The sequence below is a fragment of the Puntigrus tetrazona genome, chromosome 14 (assembly GCF_018831695.1).
Source record: "Puntigrus tetrazona isolate hp1 chromosome 14, ASM1883169v1, whole genome shotgun sequence".
Lineage (NCBI taxonomy): Eukaryota > Metazoa > Chordata > Actinopteri > Cypriniformes > Cyprinidae > Puntigrus > Puntigrus tetrazona.
Window position 1 is genome coordinate 21,000,838 of NC_056712.1, and position 22,521 is coordinate 21,023,358.

The 22,521-nt window shown below is 37.5% G+C and overlaps 1 protein-coding gene across 3 annotated transcripts; it reads right to left on the reverse strand.

Annotated features, from left to right (window-relative positions):
* Window positions 1–956: 956 nt before the first annotated feature.
* On the reverse strand, window positions 957–18,303 carry inppl1b (inositol polyphosphate phosphatase-like 1b). 3 transcript variants are annotated; one of them, XM_043258088.1, is made up of 28 exons: window positions 17,868–18,303; window positions 16,933–17,089; window positions 14,772–14,835; window positions 13,260–13,398; window positions 12,415–12,553; window positions 12,176–12,316; window positions 11,991–12,078; window positions 10,619–10,708; window positions 10,420–10,542; window positions 10,230–10,344; window positions 10,046–10,146; window positions 9,870–9,972; window positions 9,573–9,769; window positions 9,309–9,426; window positions 9,042–9,138; window positions 7,775–7,913; window positions 7,476–7,575; window positions 7,265–7,353; window positions 7,027–7,108; window positions 5,676–5,762; window positions 4,853–4,960; window positions 4,658–4,746; window positions 4,455–4,542; window positions 3,601–3,756; window positions 3,285–3,366; window positions 2,107–2,914; window positions 1,877–1,992; window positions 957–1,172 (listed from the first exon to the last, which is right to left on the reverse strand). In XM_043258088.1, the coding sequence occupies exons 2-28, from the start codon at window positions 17,067–17,069 to the stop codon at window positions 1,079–1,081; spliced, it is 3,690 nt and encodes a 1,229-aa protein (XP_043114023.1). In that variant the 5' UTR covers window positions 17,070–17,089; window positions 17,868–18,303; the 3' UTR covers window positions 957–1,078. The 3 variants fall into 3 exon arrangements, with proteins under 3 accessions (XP_043114023.1, XP_043114022.1, XP_043114024.1); XM_043258087.1 differs by having other exon boundaries at window positions 16,933–17,791; XM_043258089.1 differs by lacking the exons at window positions 12,415–12,553; window positions 13,260–13,398; window positions 14,772–14,835; window positions 16,933–17,089; window positions 17,868–18,303 and having other exon boundaries at window positions 10,619–10,701; window positions 12,176–12,198.
* Window positions 18,304–22,521: the final 4,218 nt, after the last annotated feature.

A 22,521-nucleotide genomic window follows, 5' to 3' on the forward strand; every position in this document is an offset into this window, starting at 1 on the left:
CTGGATGTCATTACAAATACTCCAGACTCATTGTTTTTGATATGTCTAAGAGTCAGGTCAAACATAGTTCTCAAAGATCCTGTTTTTATTCGAACAACCTTCTGTACCATATTTGTCAAGTTTAAAGATGATCAAATATTGACACCGAATAGTATTTAACAAAAATCAGCAATTTATAAAACCATCACCATAATCTAAAGTGATTATTACATAATTTATAAAATTGCAAATATACAGATAAAGGCCAAAATAAATGCTTTAGGACTGTGAAGGTGGGAGAATTGAGCTAACGTCAAGGTGACATCATAAATTAAGTATAGCTAGTTGGTTTTATAGCTTATGAATAAAAACAAATAGGCTGACATTTTACGATGTGTATTAAATCCCTGTGGGACATCATTTTACACCTATAATGTTCAGGAAAAATGTGAACAGTGCCAATTCTGTTACCTTTTTTGCAGGTTATAGTTCTAGACCTCTCTGTAGTCTATGGACCTCACTGGAAATCGTTGTCTTTGCTCAATTAAGCATTAAAAATCCATCAGTTTATCTCTTAAGTAAAGGGGATAACAGCATCGCTGCAATTAAATCCCTGGGGTAAATAGTAAAATATGTATTCTTCTGAAAAGGACCAGCTGACTCCTTTAGCAAACAATTGATTTATGCACTTTTAAAAGGGTAATTTATAGCAAGAGGTCTCCTAGGCTCCTAGGCTAAGCTGTGAAGGTACTGAACCAGAAAATCTCACAGCTAATGCTCAGATAAGACGAGGTTGACTTTTTGTGCTATTATATACACAGTAACTAAGCAGAAGTATCAAGACGCTCAATGCTAAAGTAAACAATAAAAGAGTCTGTGTTTTAGTCATACACATGATTTGTTTGGATTGTTAGAAGCAAGTGTCAGACTGTAGCTTATTCCACACTGTATGTTTAGGACCACAGGGACAGAATGAACACATTGTGTGATAAACTTTATTATGAATCGAATTTAAAATTACAAAGAGTAAAAAAAAATATTATTAGTAATACAAAAGCATGTCATTTATGGTCTCTAGACACCTGATATTCTTTTCAAATCAGTCCCAGATCTTGGGAAGGTTCTCCAGAATTCTTCGTCGATGAGACGGGTTAGACACACCTGCTGCACACAACTCTTCCTCTGTAATACCACTGCACGAGAAGAGCACACACACTGACATATATATTTTCACGAAGCACCATAGCTGATTAGAATAGGGTTACTCCAACCCAAAATGAAAGTTTTGTCATGAATCACTTACCCCCATGTTGTTCCAAACTTGTAAAAAGATTAATTTGGCTACAGAACACAATTTAAGATATTTTGGATAAAGACCGGGAGGGTTTGTGATTGTCCCATTGACTGCCAAAGAATTAATACTGTCAAGGTGCAGAAATGTATGGAAGACATCTCAGAATACTCCATCACATTATGGAACTATGAGGTTACTTTTTGTATGCAAAAATGAATAAATAAATAACAACTTTATTCAACAATTCTGACTCTGTGTCACTGTAGTGCCATTTTGGAGAGTATGGTCTGGACATAATCAGTGTACGCACAGTGTACAACACGCCGATATGTTGTTTTCCTTCAAATCCAAGTGTAAATGAACATAGACATATTGTTGTGTTGTGGCTTACACAGTGTACACAAAGTCCAGATGTCTTTCATACTTTTCTGGACCTTGACAGTGTTCATTACTTGACAGTCAATGGGACGATCACAAGCCTCCCGGAAGAGAACTAAGCTTTTATGGGTTTGACAAAATTTTTATTTTGGAGTGGAGCAAATGGCTCTGAGAAAAGAAGCAAATGAAGATGTCAGATTTTTGGCTACATCACATCAACCTTACCTGAAGTAATCAAGATCATCCCAGCCATTACGGCTGAGGTCCAGTGTGTAGCGCTGCAAACCCAGAGTGCTAAGCAGCTCCCGCACTGTTTCTGGAGCTCCATGTAAGACTGACACCTGCGGACATATGATGCTTTTATATACAACAAATCTAAACCCCACAGCTAATCCTAAAATCCATATTTACACAATGCAACAACACAATCCATATCAGAAAATTACTCAACTTACCTCTTTCTCCCAGCTGTAGTTTCTCTCACTAGCTAAACCATAATTATATCCATGATGCCTTTGCTGAGACGACATTTGATTAAACTGGTACTTTCTGTCTACTGGCTGAAAATCCACCTCACTTAGTGATTTAGCAATTTGCAGGGCTGTAAGTGAGTTGTCTCCTGAAGCTGTAGTTGGCTGCTGTGCTATCCAGGGTTTTGAGAATTCATGAACGGGAACCCTTGTGGATATATACGGGTACAGCTTTGGTCCATTTCCCATTGACGGTGGACGATCTTGATGTAGCCTCTGATAGTCCTTTCTGACTTTTTCTTTGAGTGGGGCCTGTACGTCCCGGGAAAAAACAGAACTGTTCATGTAGGAGTTTGTGACTTTTTTGACTGATAATACTGAATCCTGTGTTGCATTGTGCTTGTGGGACTGCAACAGTAAAGATGTATTCGAGGAGGTGATGTGTCTTTGGTTTGGGGATGTATTAGGAATGTCTGGACCTGGGAAAAGCTGATAAGAGGATGCGGTTGACGTCAGTTCGTTCTGAGTTTCGCGAGATGATTTATAGGGTGCTAAAGATCCAGGAATCTCAATCTCTGTGAAGTCAGACCTCCGAGCAGATCTTTTGACATGGCTGTGACCTGCAGTCACTTTTGGGAGCTGTATCACAGCATCTTTGGCATATACCACTTGGGATTCTTTGCCGGATGAGGGAATCTCTTCGACTCTTCGCAACACAGGAACCCCTTCAAAGATGAAGTACGCAGGATTGGTGTAGCTATTAGGTGCTGCCATATACGAGGATGATGGTGCTCTACAGTGGGAACATAAAGTGTCATCAGGGCGATGTCCAATGGAAATAGGTAGCAGAACATAATCATGTGAATAAAAATATGGTAACACTTCAGAATAGGTAACACTTGCTAACTATTAACTACAACTTATTTGTAATTAGTAAAATAGTTGTTATGTTTATTGGATAAGATTAGGGATGCAGAATAAGGTCTTGTAGAATAAGGCATAAATATGTGTTTAATTGGCACTAATAAATGGCTAAGATTCTAGTAATATGCAAGCTAATAAGCAACTAATATGTGTAACCGTAAAATAAAGTGCTACCAAAAATACTTTACCATTAGATAAAGTAAACACAATTTTTTAACCTAGGCTTATTTTTCACTCACTGGTTTGAGAATGCACTGGAAGACTGGCGAGACAAATGATCCTTCGTCATTTCCTTCTCATCCTTCTCCATGCAGAGCCACTCTGCAATGTGGAGAAGACATGTCTCATGTCTAAATGTTTAAATATGTAGTCACCTGTGACAAAGCCACTGACTGTTCAGTGAGCAGTACATTAAGGGTCATATTTCAGTGAAGATCTCAGAATGCGTCTGGATAAGATCATGCCAAACAAAGCAAAAGAGGAAGCTATGGTAGAAAGAAAAGTGAAAATAGAGCCAAAGCAGAGGAGGAACAAAAAAAGGAAATGATAACCAACCATAGACCCTTTCCCGGATCCTTCGGCGGTCTGGTGGTACATAAACCCTGATTCGTCCTCGAATAGAACCCATCTCTTCTCCTCTGTGAGTCAAGCATGTCTCAAAAAGATCTGATGACTTCCCTGTTACTGAGCGAAGAGCCACACAGCACTCACCTGAAATGGCAGAACTCCCATTACATATACAATATATGGGCCTGTATTTACCTGGTAACTTCATGCGATTCATGAAAAGACCAGGAGTAAATAACCTCCAAAACGCTTTTGACATGGTTTTAAATCTGATCGCCCAGTCCATTTCAGGAGGTGGTCTGGAATGCATTCCAGATAAAAATTAAAAAGTGTAAATGCATCTGGTTGTATTTGTATTTTATATGTATTTTACTCCTCCCAAAATGCTGAAAAAAAATAAACGTGTGAGATTTTGTTAAAGGATATTTGAAATATTAACCAGCAAGTCGATGGGCAAACTGACACAAATGAAACTGAAAGCAAGTTGAGGACTCTCAACACAAAGTCACCGTCATTAAAAGTAGTAAGAAACTAATTTTTCCAGTCCTGGTGCTGGTCTTTCTACCGTAGAGGTGTTTGATTGTGAAATTAGCCGATGATCAATAAAATGCTGTGCGTAACTGTTGCTTTTGTTGACATAAACTCAAAATATAGCATGGAAATTTAAGATTTGATTTATATCTGATTTGTGGAGACACATTTATGTGGCCTGGTGTAAATGGAGCCATTTAAAATTAAGAGGATGTGTGTATTCCTAGTTATGATGCAATTTCTTTCTAAAAATAAAACCACTGTTCCAGAGAAACTTCACTCAAAAAGACATGATAAGCTTGATCATGTACCATATGACTCAAAGCCATCACATGACTTGACAGACAACAGCAAGTGCTGTTCCCGGAGATGCTCTAAATCTGAGAACACTGGGTGGAGCTGAAAAAAGAAGGACAAAAAGATGAATTTCATTTGGTGCACCAACCAAACTTGTCAAATCCTTATTAAACAGAGCATATATACAAATGACCATACTGAGCCAAATTGTATCAACCTTGGGGAACTGTTTTGAAGACCAGCCAAGTTTGAGAAACCCTGGTACCTCACAGCACTGTGAGTCATTCTCAGCAGAACGACGAGGCTCTACACAGAAACAGAAGAAAGAACTGTCACATTTATCATATGACCTCCTGACATTTCAAAAGGAAGCAGATTGGCAAAGAAACATTGATTATTGCACAAAAGATACCTTCTAGACAGCGTGAGTGGAACTCAATGAAAAACTTGGCCTTGCTAGCAGTTTTCACTATGGCCTCAGTCGCTTCCAGCTCAATGCTGGCTCTCTCTGAACCCAATTCTACATTCGCAGAGATGGACAAAGAGGACTGTCAGATGGTTATGACACTAAGAGAAGCACTAAACAAATACTCAATTTAAAAAATACTTGTTGAATTATTACAGCTGATTGTATTCGTGGGGCTAGTTCACCCAAAAATATAAATTCTTATAGCCTCATGTCATTCAAAACCCAAAGATTTTTGTTCAACTTTGAAACATTATGAAATCTAAAAGATTTATGTTCCGTTATGAAAAATTAATCAAAAGATTGTAAAAGAAATCCATATATTAATCAAAACATTTTATCAAAAGTGTCTGAAGATGTATTCACATAAAGATAAAAGTACATACATAAAGCACATCAAACACAATAAATGGAAGTTCAAATGTGCATTTGAGAACCAGTGAGGTTTGCCATTACGTATTATAAGTTTAAACTTATACAACAATCAATGAGTTTGGAACAACATTAGAGTAAATGATGACATTATGTTAATTCTTTGGTGCACTAACCCTTTAAGAATGATCTAAAAGCTGAAATCGTTTTAGACTTAATCATGCTGGTGCTGGTAAAATTAACCAGCCTTGGTAAAACATGTGTTCAGTGGCAAAAGGAAATGGTGGTTCCTTAATGAAATGCATGTTCAGCAACCCTTATTATAACTGAGTTATGCAATGACCTGAAGGTCAAACATTCCAGTGTCAACGATTTAAAATGAAAAAGGACTCCATACCTGTTCTGGGAGACTGTGATATCACAGCCACTTCAAAAGTTGCAAAAACAGGAGAGTGATCACTGGTGAAGATGTCATCTGTGCATCCTAATAAGATCAGTTAAAATATTTGTTTAATATGCGGTGCGTGCTTAGAAAGTCAATTAATTAAGCTGTAACTGGGATTTATTAGTCTAAAAAGTCTTGTGCAATTAATCACATTTCAAATAAACGTTTTTGTTGACGTTATGTACGTGTGCTGTGCATATTTACTATGCGCATATAAATTTACACGCATACATGTATATATTTTTGAAAAATAAGTTATGTTTATATATTAAATATATTTATATGTAATATACATTTTAAAAATATATGGTTACACTTTATTTTGATTGTCCACTTCAGACATTCTAATAATTATTGGTGACTATATGTCAACTGCATGTCAACTAATTCCCATTAACTTGCAGCTACATGTCTACTAACTCTCAGAGTAGACTGTTATGGTAAGTTTAGGGTCAGCAGAATAAGCTGCGTGTCTCATAGTCAGTATGTTGTGGAACCATCAAAATAAAGTTATTAAGCAGACAGTCCACTAATACTCTGATGACCACTAGTTGTAAATAGTCTAAAATTGACTATTGAATAAAGTGTTACCTAATATAAATATAGACATGCAAATACATTTAAATATTTTCCAGATATATACTGTATGTGTGTGTGTTTATGTATACATAATAAATATACACAGAACACACATATTATGCAAAGAAAAACGTTTATTTTGTATTAGATTCATTGCGATTAATCGTTTGACAGCACTGCTAAAAAACATACAAACCATCACCTGAACATTAGTAACATCCCATTAATAAATAACCTAATTAACTAAACATCACATTCCCATTCAATTAAAAGCTGCCATTTAAATTAATAAGTTAATAAAAATATTAATGTGATGTAGTTATGAAGTACTAAGCATCTGGTGAGGGCTGGCTGTGATCATATACATCAGCAAAATACTTGTTTGAGGCCTTTGCTGAGGAGGCTAAATTCACATGTTTGAAGAGCAGACAAACGGACAGGATATGACTCTGATTGTTAACCGCAGACCTACAATCGTACCCAAAGTAAACCTTTGTAGTGCAGAGCAGCAGCACACATCTTATTCAAAAATGCTACAAAAATAGTCTAGTGTTTTAGTTGCTTCCCTCAAGCTAAAAGGCAAACCAACAAAGGAGTTTGTCTAGCCATGGCTGTTACATGGACTATATTTTTTTTTAGAAAAGAAATGTAGTCCACACTTTTTCTTTTTAGAATGCTACTATGGTAATGAGAAAAAGTACTGAAAGAAACAGGAATAACATACCATATGAGGTACAGATTACGTGAGACTCGGGGTAGGACTTCCAAAGAACTCTATCACACCATGATGGCCCGTTGACTTGCACCTGAAGAAGGTTTTAATAAAACAAAATAATATAAAACATCAAGGATGAGAGGAGTAATTGTAATCTTCTATGTTGTCATGCCTAATAATATCCCTCATTGTGATTCACAGGTGTAAACAAGATGGTAGGATGTCATTAACAACTGAATTTTTTTACCCCACTGGACTTGTATTTCTGCCATAGATAACAGTCTCTAGAACCACGTTCGTACCGATAGGTGGGTGGAAACAAAATCTTCTCCTCCTCTTAACAGAGAGAGCAAGAACAAAATAAAGAATGAAATATTAAATTGTCCAACATTTTTTGTGTAATCACATCTACTGATTTAATGTGTCTGTGGGAGGAGAAGAGCAGCTGCGGTTCTTACTAAAGTTAAAAAAGGCCTTTCTTCTGTGCCGCTCTCTAGTCAATTGGTCTGCACACATCAGCTCCTCAAATTCTCGCTTTGAAACATGCTTCAATATGTCCTGCAAAAAAAAAAAAGACGGGGACAGATGACCATCGATATATGATACAAGTGAGCACAAGGATTCACCGAACAATTTCATGCTATTAATGGGATCTGCTCGGAGCAGGGTTTGAAAGGCTACGGATCACGGTTAAATAAAAAGGAGTGAGTGGGAATAAGTAAGGCAAGAGTGACTAAAATATAGAGAGAAATGTGACCTGTGCATCCATGTCCAGGCGGTAGTTGAGGTCTCCAAACCAAAAGAGATAATTGAAGCGAAGGCTGATGTCAAAAGTGCTGAGTTGCTTTTCTCCAAGAGACAAGAGTCTGAGGATGTCTTGGAAGTTGTGGTTCCTCCTAAGACAAAAAAGAAGGAACAATGCAAAATAGACACTCGACTTTATTCAAGTCATTATTCAAGTGTTCATATTTATATATATATATATAAATATATATTCTATATGTATATATATATATATATATATATATATATATATATATATATATATATATATATATATATATATATATATATATATATATATATATGTATATTATTATATATATATATATATATATATATATATATATATATAATATGTATGTGTGTGTGTATATATATATAATTCTAAGTGTTTTCCATCGGGTAATGAAAAATTCTATATGCACTTGTCCTCACACCCACTTTAACACTTAACACAAAGACCACAAAGACACTTAACACAAAGACCACAAGTTTGTGTATTTGTGCAAGCTCATCCTACGTATTAATTTGATATAATTTCCAATGAAAGCTTGGGCCAGAGCTGTTGAGCTCAATAAAGCCACATTTGACAGTTTATGGCAGCCACAGTCTGCCTCCTCAGATTCAACAGGAAACTAAAGTAAAGCAGTAGTGATCATAATCATGCTGAGTATATGTAGTTTGAAAACATATTGATGAATGGCACTGGTGTTATCTCCTCTACCTGTCAATGTTGATTCTAATACTCTGTTTGTCAAACCTCAATCATTTTCACTATAAAATATTGCAGTCTGTGCACAATACATATTCTACGCTATTGTGTCTGTAGAAAAGAGCACACCGTGCGCGTGCTGCAGCTGTTTGCTTAACACAACATTAAGCAGACATCATCATTTGACCAAAAGGAAAGAATAAACACACTGTCTGAATCGTGCGCTCTGCGCCACTGACCATAAAGAAAATAATCACTCTGTGGACAAGTGACAATTTCATCCACAGTTTTCAGCATGTATTGATGCTTCAGATTCTAGAGAGCATTTGATGAGCATTTCTGATTGAGAGCATCAGAAAATCTGATAAGAAGCTGGGTGATGTTTCGAAAGGTTATATCTTCTAAAATGCGAAGTTTTGGAGCCCTAGTTTATAGATAAACCTTTCATAGGGACTTTAAGCAGGGTAGCTTTTACAAACTGTGGTCTTCGTGGTCTGCAGTGGCCTATTTTAAAGATATGTGTGAATACCTGAGAGCTTTATCACTACCAGAAGTCAGATGGCAATTCACAAAGCCCATTGAGGTGCCATTAAAGAGAAGCGAAACTCCTACTGCTCCCTTATTTCCTGTAACCACCAAGAAGAAACAAATTAATGATTTATTTACTATATGATTTATTTATCAATTGATATGTTTTGCCTGGCTAAAAGACAAGGACATACAGGATGTGAGAAAACAGTGGAAAAGGAGGGTTAGCGAGTGTGTTTATTTGTTTGTCTGAGCAAGAGATTTGTACCGAGTGTGTTCCCCAGACCAGTTTTTACACTAGCCGTGTTTATTTGACTGATGCGCCCTTCATGCTCTGGCTTCACAAACACAGCCAGTCTGATATTCCAAAGGGACTGTACTGCCACCTACAGGAGAAACACAAAAACACACTCGCAATTTGCTCTCACACATTGCTTTAACACACTGTTGCAATACAATCAAATGATTGACATACAAAGAAGAAGCATGGCTTTTTCCGGACTATTAAGAATTTGATTTCGTAAAATCAGACCTGTTTGAAGTCGATGTTGGTTGCGCTCCGAAGGGTGGCTCTGATGTGCTCAGCCCATTCTCTCTCGCCCTGAGGGTTGTCCTGAGTGCCCACTGCATAGATATCATGAGGCAAGGTCGAGATAGACTCATCCGGGGTGAGACCCAGACCACAGCAAGTTACCCAGGACTGAAGTGAACCGGGTGGTGGAGTGCCCCCTGCAGGCAAAATACAGAAATAAAAGCAAAATGTTTGCTTCAATATTATGCTCCATGCCGTCATATCTTTTATTGTTAAGCATATACTGCATATCCATACCCATGTTCCAGGTACCCACAAACACAGAGATGACATCCAGCTCAGACTGCTGCGAGTGAGCGGCCTTCATAAGCTGCAGCAGCCGACAGAAAGCTTCTCGTTTCTGTGGGAGACACATCAGTTTACATTTACATTCGGACCATTTAAGGAAAGCTAATTAAAGTGTTTCTCCTCACCTTCATGCTTTCAAACACAAGTTCTCTTGGTGGATTGTGATGACTGTCTATGAGCATTTTCAGCTTGGCAGGGCCTTTCTGAATCTTTACTAACTGTACGACTATAACATAAAGATTTTTACATTTACTAGCCTTGTGTGATAATGATGGAAGTATCTCAGGTTTTAAGACAAGATAAACTCACTTCTGTCGTGTGTGACAGTCTCCATACCGAATGAGCCAGTCTTCTTGTCAAACAGCAGCACTCCTGCATCTATGTCTACCGACACTGTTTGTCTGCCGTACCTGACCACCTTGACCTTGAAACGCAAACACATGCTCATAAATGAAGGCAAACACTTGCATATTACTAGTGAGCAAAGAAACAATAATACCTGAAAGCTGTGGACTGTATTAGTTCTGGCCTGTTTTTTGGGGGCTGTGATGGACTCAGGAGGAGTGGATGGTTGCGAAGACAAGTTGTGATTGGTTACAGCTTCTTGCAGAGCTTTGAGGACCTGCAAAGCACATAGTATTATCATGACGTTGTTTTCAAGACAGATTGCATGCTGTTTTTGTCATATGTGTCTCTACCCTTTTCTCCAGAGATGACAACAGGTTACAGAGGGTAGTGAGCTTGTGAAGTAGATGATCCATGCTTTCTTCAGGGCTCTTCCCTGTATTCTAACAAAAAGAGACTTTATGAGACAACATGAAGATATGAGGTAAGGTAGAAGAGGCAGAGCATTCTATAGACACAAAACTTGCTTCTAAAGGTCTTTGTTGTCTTTGCACTGCATGCTCATGCAGAAGTCGCCTACACAAAGCTAGGGTGCTATGGGTCATGCATGGTGTTGACATTATGGGATGTTGCAAAGGCATTGTAGGTGGCAGCCATGTGATTATTTTCTGGCACAAGTTAAAATATCTATGATATTCTGGTCCATGATGATGGGGTCTCAGGCATGGGTCCTTAGCCTAGGGGCCTATGACCACTAGGGGGGCAAAGAAAACTACCAAGGGCACTTGGAATTTCTATACTACTGTAATAATAATAATACAATTAATATTTAACATTTAACATATGCTAAAAAAATTTTTTAGAATAAACACTCTAGGTTTCCATTAAAGAAGACATATTATGCCCATTTATACAAAATGTCTGTGGTGTCCCCAGAATGTCTCTGTGTAACGTTTGAGCTCAAAATACCCTAAAGATCAATTATTAGATCATTTTGAAAATGGCTATTTTGAGTGGAAGATCTTTGAATGCAAATTAGCTTTTGACCCCCAGCCCCCTTTTCCAGAATAGAACTGTGCCATTACAGCTTGTACCAGCTGTTTTGGTTCTGATATCATGTTTATCATGCTGAAATCATTTTAAACCATGCATTTTAAACCATATTAGTTTAAACTTCTGATAAAAAAATTTCTGCATGGATACATCCAAAGCACAAGGACAGAAAAGGGCTGTCACAGCATGTATGTACTAAACTAATGTCTCATACACACACATTTACATTCTGTGCTCGTCTGTGCACCCAAAGACAGAACAGTTACCATGTTTTGCCCAACTTTTGCATTTGAATTGGTACACCTTTGTATCTTGTGAAATCAAAAATTCTTGTGAAACTCGCAATAGTAACCATTTTCCCAACAATGATTTGAGCTATTATGCACAAATTACATACTAATAAACTTACCCCTGATTTCACAGACAAGGGTTAAACATAGTCTGGGACTACAATGTAAATCTGAGCTGTTTCAGCTGAAAGAAACATGTCAGTGCCTTTTTTTTTGACTCTGTGGTTCCCTATATCAGCCCCACAAAGAGCAATGCTTCATACTTCGGGCAAATGATGCATGCAAAGCCTATTTATTAATCTTTGTTAAGATTTACTGAAGCGGCCTGTATTCACCTTATCCATGTGTATTGTGTACAAATATCATTCAGCAGGGGTTGTACCTGCATTGTGGAGAAGGTGAGGTGGCCACCAGGATGATCAAACACTTTCGCTAAGGTCTCCAAACTGGACAGTGTCTGGTCAATCTCACTATTATAAACAAGCCATTAAGTCAACTTTTTTTTCTTGCAAATGTTTTTATACAGATATTCTTATTTCAAAGTATGAGACAGGGGAATAACAGCACCTGTGCAGACTATCACATACTCGGCTGAGGATGCACTGAAAGTGTTGCAGTCCTGATGCACCTCCTTTCACATTCTCCAGGTCCTTACACACATTACCATGCAGATACTCATCCAGTAACAGGACGGTCTCACAGCCTGCACTGCAGAGGCAATTTACATTGACATTTTTATATACAGAAACAGACATGTGATCCAAAAGTTTTATTTTGATCCATAGATCATGTGTGAGTGAATGTACCTATTTGTGCTGAGCTCCTGAAGCCTCTGCAGCAGTAAATGAGGGGCTCCTGAATTGGGAGGTGGAGGCTGGCCTGTGGGGGTCATTGCACGTTGTGGAGGGGTGACAAATGTTGAACCTGGCTTATCATCGTCACCATCTGCACCAAGAAGAAACCTGCATTTGAGCTTAAATGTCTGAATTTTGTGCCTGTGGTATAAAATGTGTGTTAGCAGCCTCACACTAAATATAGGCTAACAGCGTGTGCTTCAGGCCGTAATTAAAACAGTCGAAAAACATAATGAAAATGAGCTTTAAATCCGTTTTCAAAAGCTGTCTGTCTAGGCTAAATATCATCCGCCTGCCACAGCATTTTCTGTCACAAACAGTGGGCAAATCCACGATGTTTGATTCACAAACAAATGATTCGTTCGAACCGGTTCTTTTTAAAGAGTCAGCCAAAACGATTCATTAATTATTAAGCCTTGATCACAGAGTTAGCTATTATACATTATACAGCTATACATTATACATATTATACATATTTTACATATATATTGTAACATGTTTATAATAATAACATGTTTTGTACTGTATTAATCATTGTTGTTGTTTTTTTTAAACCATTAAAATAGCTATTGCATAAATACAAAGCAGAATCATTCAAAATGTAATACATACAAAAAAATATATAGATCGTACAGCTTACATGAATCATTGTAATAGGCTACCAAAATGTCCCTTCTTCATAACACAGCAGTGAGTTGGTTAAATCCTAAAGCTCCAAGGATGCGATCACTAAACTAAAAGACTACTAACAACTTTATTTAGATATTGTTATTTGTAAAGTCAACATTCCATCTTACCTGAGCTCTCATCGTTGGGCTCTGATTCACGCATTACAGGGTAAAGCAAAGCGGCCACCAGACCTTTGTGTGGGTATTGATAACCCACAACTAAATCACTAAGAGTACGGAAACAATTCACCTGCACTCCCTGCGTGGCCTGAAACAAAAACACATGACTCAACAACACATACAGGCAAACAGATTCAGAGATCAGGAAAATATTTCAAATATGCATTACAAAATTTCACAATTACATCATTTTACAAGGTTACCAGGACAAATCCTACTATGAAAAGCGTAAAAATATATATTACAAAATGTGTAGGCCTATGATGACAGATCTTGATTATATACTATTACTACCTTATTAATTGTTTTAATATTTTTAAAATTGTATCCTTTTTATTAAATAAGAAATATTTGGAACTCTGACAGACCTACACACCAAAAAATACACTCTGTACTGAACAAACTAAAAAAGGAAGGCAGAAACTGCAGAACTACTAGGTTTGCCACAACAAGAAGTTGGTCTAGGTAGGGTAACTCCCAAAACATTTCCGATTTTCCGCTTTATGGACCAAAGATACAATTACATTATGATGCCCTCATTCTTGTGTCTGCCAAACTCTACATACCGCGAACAACCACTAGCCAGCTACCCACTGTGCAAACAAGTGCGCACACACACACACACACTCTCTCTCTCTCTACTTAAACCATCAGGCATCATGACAAATAAAATAACCCGCTCTTTGAATGCCTTTTTTTAGAAGCTTGTATTTTCAAAGCATGGTCGATGAAACCATTTTGGCAAAAACGTTTAATTATTTCCCCAAAAATCTCCAAATAGCAGCATGTTTTCCTTCCAAGAGAGCAGCTCTTGAAAAGCGATTAAAATAAATCAGACATTGGAAGGGGGAGAATACACAGAAAATGATTCTTTTTTACAACACAAAGCAACTTGTGTAGATTATATAACTCTTCTTGTGCTTGTATATGTTATCCATTCTGTGTTTTTAAAAACAGGCATCTCTCCTTATTGGTAAAGTGTTTCTATATGAAACACAAAAACATATCTGATCCATGCAGAGAAGAATTAGCAAGAAGATCAACAATGCATCTAATACTGCTGTGTGGCCAGAATCTTTGACACAGAAACAATTATGTCACACATATTTTAATTTCCACACAGACAGACAAACCCATTCCAGTCATTCCCTACTGGATCAGGAGCGTGGGTGCTGGAGGAATCTGTGTGAAACATTTTATTGACAACGAGTGCCACCAAGGTCAATTTGAAACCACGCAGCTGCATGCTTCAGACAGCAAACAAGATCAAGTCTGCTTCTTTTTTGAAGAAGAAGAAGTGAAAGTAACTAGATGAGTGTCAAGTAATTTCCATGTGAAATTGCAAATTCATTCAAAGGTTAAACCATCTTTTTAGGTATCCTGCCTAACACAACATAATTTTAGCCTGCATTTACTTTTTTTACTTGTGATTGTGATTAGCAAACTCCTTTGTCTGCTTACCTGCACAGCCAGCAACCCGTCTGCATCAGGGAGGATTCGGTATGTATGAACATGTCTCTGGAACCTATGGACAAAACAGATAGACTGGTGAAGATAGTACAGTAAACTAGATATTCTTAGTTCAGCCAAAAAAATTAGTATTCTGAAGTGTCTATCAAAATGTAGTGACTGACTTTCTTCTATGGATCTTCATGCTGCTCTTTTCAATACAATGAAAGCGAATGGTGACCATATCTGTCAAGCAAGATTTTCACTGAAGAGCAACTTGGTTGATTCATATTGCTTGATAAAACTGCACATGTTCTTGTACCATATTCAATGTGATTTTTGCCCTTTTCAGATTTCGTTCTGCTAAACATCTCATCTGATGTTTAGTGAAACATAGACAGCCAACCAAACCTTTAAATAATCACATAAATGGAACATTGTGTGGCTTTATGAAACAATGTGTGCACACCTGACATTGATATTTTCATGGTGACCACAGGCAAGCATGTTCAGCTCATTTATACCATAAACCAGACAGCAGTCAAATAAATGACGGCCAGTTAATGTGGTTAATGTGAGACCACTGGTATGTGTCATATCATACAAGATCATATTTCTGTGCCTATAGGAGGTTAGATAAACCAGAACTTGCGCTTATTTGTATTTGTCCACACAACATGAAACACACATTCAGCTGAACCCAATGAAGACAAATTTAGAAAGATGTTCAGAGAGAACAAAGCACAGAGAGGAGGTGTGACTGTGTAAGTAGATGTTTTGCATGTGAAGTGTTTCAGATAGAAGAGATGAGGTAGAGGGCAAAAGGAAAGAATGAGCCAGAGCCATGCAACAAGCGAAAAGGAGAATGAATGAGAGAGAAAGAAAGTGGGGAGAGTTGGAGCTGAAGGGCTCAGCCTTCAGGAATGTATCTGGCTGTGGGCCGCAGTTTAGAGAAAGCAGTGCGGTCACTGGAGCCTGTTCCCTCCTACAGAGGCCAGAGACAGGAGGAAAACAGTGAAAACTAAGGCCTGAATAAAGCTGGGGCCTAGAGGGACTGCTGTAGACTGGATCTTGTCTCCTGGAGCTCATGTGCATTGACAAAGACAGTACTAAACTATCTGAAAGGTAGCCCCAGTTACTGTCTTGCCAAAGTTCTGCTGAAACCTGATGGGGAAGGCAGACACATGGCTGTAAAATCCATCTCACAGGCACAGACTGTAGAAATGGACTACAATAGTTCACTGACTTATTGGCAATACCTGGTAACTATTGTGATTGAATTTTTAAAATGTAATTGTTACCAGGAAGCACTGTGAATAGACAGCTGGGTGTGGTGCCAAACTCATTCTAGGTAAATTTGTCACATCACCATGAGGTGTGAAGGCTGGAATACACTACATGACTTTTTCAAATCTAAGTGGTTTTTAAAAAGCTAGGCACCATACACTTTGGAAAACCGGTCATCACACACCGAAGGACTGATCACACACTAATAAATGTGATCCTGCAAAACCAGTCATAAGTGGCATACGGGTATATTTGTAGCAATAACCAACAATATGCTGTACAGGTGAAAATTGTAAAAAAAAAAAAATGATGCCGAAAATAATTACGATATTAAGTAAAGATCATGTTACATGAAGAGTTTTTCATAAATTTCCTACCATAAATATATAAAAACATAACATTCTTTGTTAAAGACAAATTTTATATTTTTTTGCACCCTCAGATTCGACATTTTCAAATTGTTATATGTCAGCCAAATATTGTCCTATCCTAGTAATGGAAAGTTATTTATTTAGTTTTCAGATGATGTATAAATCAATTTGTTTTAAAAAAGGACCCTTTATGACTGGTTTTGTGGTCCGTGGACCACATGTTTCATGTTGTTCTGAATGCAATAAAAACTCATGCTGAAACTTACACCTCGCTGCAACAAGATGCATGACTATATGTGTTGCAAATCAGGCTAAAAATATCTCTGTCTGGTTCAGAGCGTATTCTGAACATTAAAAAAATGTAAAATATTTGTGCCTATGTTAATTTTGCATGAAATCCTTCAATTCTAAGCACCCAAACCTGTTCTGCCTTTTTTGCAGCTAGCATGGACTCATTACTGCAATTCTGTGGAGAAGTTGTGTAGTGTGTTCAATTCTTAAAGTGTTTTACTCACAGCAGACACAAGGCGTAGGCTCCAGGCACAGATTCGCTGTCCCTCACCAAGAAGCTGCCGTCTTTCCCCGCACGGGCCAGCAGCTCTTCAGCTCGCACACGAGTAATGTCCCGATGGTACCACGCTGCTGCTGTCATGGTGCTTTCAAAAGAGATTCCTAGAAGAATATTTTACAGTCTAATTTCCAAAAACCAAAGTGGCTGATACAAGTGAGCTGAAAGATCTCATATTGATGTTACTGATCTCCAGTGATGCCAAAACCGGAGGTCCATTCTGTCATCCCCTCTCTGTCAGAAGCTGAGCATGCAGAATCAGATCCAGAGAGTGTTACAGAATCCAAAAGCTTTGTTGTTTACACTGTCTATTGTGTTTGCCTTCCCATGAGCATTTGCGCTTTAAAGGCAGAATGCGTATTTGGCTTGAGGGCAGATCCAGGACCGGCCTCCTCCTCTCGTGATCTGTGTCGACTCCACTTGTCAGAGTGAGACTGCGGTAGATGACAGAGCGTTCATACGCATGCTGCCCACCCCACTGACAAACACTCCTATTGTCTGGCAGCAAACATCCTTTGCATAAACATATCCAAGAAGAGGAACCAAGAGTAAAGACAAGCACCAGCTCCAGACTGAGCAGACATAAAAAGGCAGTGGAGCAGTACCACCACAAATGCAAATACTTTTCCACTCGGTTGAATTTGCCTTATAAGGGCAAGGCGACGCCTCTCCGAGAACTTCAGCTGATGTCTGCAAACTCCACCAAAGGACAGTTAACTCCAGCCAGAGGTTCACCAACAATTAGATCTGTACTCCATAAGCAACAGAGGGCTGTCTTGAGACGTAAAATCAGAGTGGATGGACCCCTGGCAATTGGAAGGAAGTGTTTCAGAGCTCCAGATGGCAGAGGAGGAAGACAGCAGAAAAAATGAAAACACTAACCTGAATTCCTCAAAGTGACCTCACGTCATCAGTGATGCATGAACCGGAACTTCCAGTCTCTCTCATTCTTTCTTTCTATCCCTCCCAGTGATCTTCAGAAAAACCCATCCTGTCCCATTCACAATCACGCTGTAATTAAATAACGGTCACATGCTTTGAATCGCTTTCTACAGCTCTCTCCCGGTCTTCTGCTCACAGCTTCAGAAGATCTGGGTTACTATGCTACGCTTCCAGTTGTTTTCCCCTTACTTCTTTTTAGCTTTCCAGCTCTCTCTCTTCCTCTAGCCTCTCTCTCTGTGACTCCCTCTCTCTGTCCAGGAAGTGAAGAACACAAGCTCCACCATATGGATACGATCATCCCCCTTTTTCTGCGTCTCTTGTTTTGTCCTCCTTCTCCTCCTCCTGCCCTCCTTTTCTTCTCTCTTTCTGTTTCCCGCTGCTTGACTAACAACATCCCTCGCTACTCAGCAAAAACTGCCTGCAAACCACACCACCAAACACAAATAAAGCACTCCACCCCCAAATCTCTGTTTGTTGTCAGTGGACTATAAAAAGTCATTGTTTTTTCCACTATTAAGTAGCTATGAAGGAAGTCAGGCAGTCCCTGGAAGTTTCTACCGCACTCTTTATCCGTAGTGTTTTCTGTTCAGTGTTGTGGCTATAGACCACAGAGGGCCACGTGAGGGTTCAGGTTTTTGTACATACAGGAGGTTTCAGAAGTGCCAGCGTTTAGAACGCCACCGATGAAGACAAATGATCACAGATTGTAAATAATCTTCATACCCCCTGAATATGTAAACTTGAAAAGTTCAGGCACATTTTTACACCTTTGCTCTTGCTGTGGCTTTGATTTGCATTTAAATTTTGCATTTGAAGTCGACTTGAAGGGAACCTACTGTCATACTGTCATTTCGAAGTACATTTTATCCATCCCAAATTAATTGGATAGTGAAAAGTGTTTAAAAGCATTGGTTTGTTTAGAGTTCAAATAGTCTGTGTCACCTACAGATTGTCACTTTAGAGAATAAGCAATTTATTGCATTTTGTTAGAAGATTATTAAATATTAAATTATTCAAATTTTCTGCAGACAGGGAATGAGAGTCCAAATAAGAAACAAATCCATCTTTAAACATTTTTCATTTCAACATCTTGCTTCTGGACCACAATTCATACTATTGCTTTGAGTGGAAAAAAAGAATCAGGAGTGAAATATGCACAGATTAACCACAGTTCTTAACAAATATTTGAGGATGCGAGTCGTGTGGAATGCATGTTGTATTTTTTATTGAACTGTTTGGACAGCATTCATTCACAGCAGAGGATCCAATAGTGAGCAAATGATGTAATGCAAATCTGTCTCAAATGAAGAAACAAACTCATCAACATCTTGGGTGGTCTGAGGGGGGATTTTTGAGTGATCAAACAAACAAACAAATAAAAAAATAAGTATGACCATACGTACATAATAAGCAGTGTTGGGGGTAATGCATTACAAGTGATGTGGGTTACACAATCAGATTACTTTTTTCAAGTAGAAAATAAATTGAAAAAAGCAAAAAAAAAAAAAAAAAAAAAAGATTTAGTATATATCAAAATTAACTAAAATGGCGAAATGCTAAAAATTACACAAACCTGCAACAATTAAATACAGTAAAACAAATTTATCTAATTCTATTTTATTAACAAATGTCTGTGCGGCAGACCTTTGATGATACAGTTTAACCATACTAATAAGCAAAATTACTTTAGATAAACTAACAATTGTGCTTTATTGTTGTTTAATAGTATCAAACCCTCTTTTCCTGTATTCTACTGCATAGACGTGAATACATTTTTCATTCATCCTGAGGTTCATTCATTACACTTTTTAGTGTGGAAGGGCTTTTATATTTGCTATAAATAGAACTTCTTATATTAAAAACAAACAATGAAGCCCAGCCCATATTTAAAAAGTAATGTAAAAGTAATGTAATTTGTTATTTTTATAGGAAGTAACGTAATATTGTAACACATTACTTTTAAAAGTAACTTTCCCCAACACTGATAGTAAGTAATTGAATGAATAAAACACTTCTTACTTCTTGATCATATTTTTCCAGTTAAAAATCTAAATAATAATAAACTGCCTTTACAGAAAACATCAAGACTTCTGATATTTCCTAAAGTTCTTTGTATCTACTTATATAGAGTAGTTTTGACTTGCGGCACCAACAGGTTTTTTCCTCCACTTTTTGTTTATACTTAAAACAAGTGAAAAAAAAATCTACTGGTGTACTAAGGCGAAATATGTTTTTTTTATTACACATACATTCTCTGAAAGCAGTGAAAATATATTTTGAATATGGCTTCTCAATTGAATTTATCTTATTTCACAGATTTAAAAAAAAAAAATTAAGCAAAAACAAAATTAATTAAATTAATTAATTCTAACATATGAAGAAGTCATAATTTCAGTGAACCTGGTACTAACATCAGAGTGTGATCTAGATTCTTTAGATGGTTGATCATGGATACATATATAAAGGTCACATGGCTGAACATGCCAGTTTTTCTGTGTTCTTTTCTGAAGGTACAGTCCATCCAATTACCCCCTGGGTCATGTTTACAAAACACACAACAGATTACGTCCATCTCTGACTAAGACTAAGCCATCTAAGACACACTCTCAGTGTCCAACATTTAATAAAATCACAGAATCTTTTTCTTCTCTTCCACCTTGAGGGAATATTGGCCTTTGTTTGCACCAAAAACGGGCAAAGAACTGTTTCCAGAGTTTTTCTTGGCAAACTGCATAGATGGATCATGATTCAAACCGCACACTAAAACCCCTCAATCCTAGCCCAAGAAGAGCTCAAGCTTTATTTTAATCACATTAATTTTTGACTGTATTGGCCGCTAATTCAGAATGAGCCATTAAGACTAACAAAGATCAGACTAGCAAAGAGCATTACCTACTTATTCCACAGTATTATGAGAAGCAAACAGGTGATGGAAGAGGATTTGCCCTCTCTAAAGATAGATCCCTCGTGCTTAAATAGAAATATACGGCTATTTAAATTGCTTGCGTTAAAAACACCTATGAAAATAGTATTACATTGTAGATCTACTAGCCTACTTTCCGTGAGCGAGTAGTTAATATTAAAAGAAAATGTCTGAAAATTGAGAGAAACTTTGTATCATTGAAGCAACATTTTACAACAATGTTTGTGTATTTTGTCTGTCTTAGAACTGTAAGGAGATAAGAAAAAGTCTAAGACAGCTGAAAAGAGGATTATACAAACCAAGCACATGAGCATTAACAACTGGCCCCTTCGTGATAAACCACTTGGTTTTACGGAAAAAAAAATTATAAAATAATAATAAGCTAAATTCAACTTAAACTTTCTCTAATCAAAAACATTTTAGGTAATAGGCTGCATGACTACAGTCTTTAGATAAGTCATTTAAATTAGTCATATGGGGAGTGACGGAGCGTATGAGAACACAGGAAATGAAACCAAGATGTTTAGTGCAAAGTTGAAAACAGAATTTGGTTTGGAAATTTTGAGATGTGAACCTTAATAAAAAGTATTTGTGGCTTGGAGATAGCAAAGTCATGTGTTGTCATCTAGACCACACGATCTGAATAAAACCCTGACCCAAAACAGATTATCATTAAATGTTATTTTCAACATTCCTTTTATGACAAATAAACAAAACATATTTGCAATTTTCCTAAGTGAAGTGATTTCGAAACGTACTATATTATTAAAACTTCATATCTCTAATTCAAATCTAGTCTAATTAATCAGTTAGATAGAGACAGCAGTCTCTAACCCAGCTGGCTGAGAGGCTGAGAGGTCACAAACACATGTGGACCTTCACAAATCAGCATGCGCAAAGTAGGTTTTGAAACAATATACAAGCCATTTAGACTTAGTCACTAATAGACACAATTGCATATTATGTTTTTACAAGGTTATAACTTTATATAAGCAGCCAGTGAGCTTGCTGCTCAACATTCAAATACTTGTATACCGCAATTGATTGCTGTAGCAGTTGCAGCGCACATCAGAAACCCCCCACCTTCCCCAGCTCCACCTGTATACATCTGCAACGAGGCAATTCGTGTATGCTACATATGGAGGTCTTCATATTATATATGCAGAAGCGATATTTCTTACATGCTCACAGCAGCATGTCTGTGGATGTGTTAGTAAGAAGTCTCCGTCACATATAGGAAACTAAGTAACAGATCTATACAGGTGGAGCTGGGGTGGAGGTGGAGGGTTTCCGAAGTGTGCTGCAACTGCTATAACAAGCACTAGCTGGGTATTGGAATGGCTGCTGAGGTGAGAAAAAAAAAAACAGTTGTGCCATGTGAACGATAATGTTATTCTTCACACATCTAGAGTTTCATTACAGAAATTTGTCTGATGTAAACATGGATGCAATTTTTTATTTTTAATATAACTAATGAACTAACTCTCCCACTTCAACCAACGTAAGTGGCAGCCTGACTTTTTTCTAGAATTCTGTACACCACATCAGTGACAGGTATGATAATAGGTCTTACTTACCTTACATTCATAAAGTCTTGCAGTCTGTTATTATTCTTTTGTTTTGTTTTGTTTTGTTTGTCCGCTTTGACAAATTATCTGTATTTTAGCATTC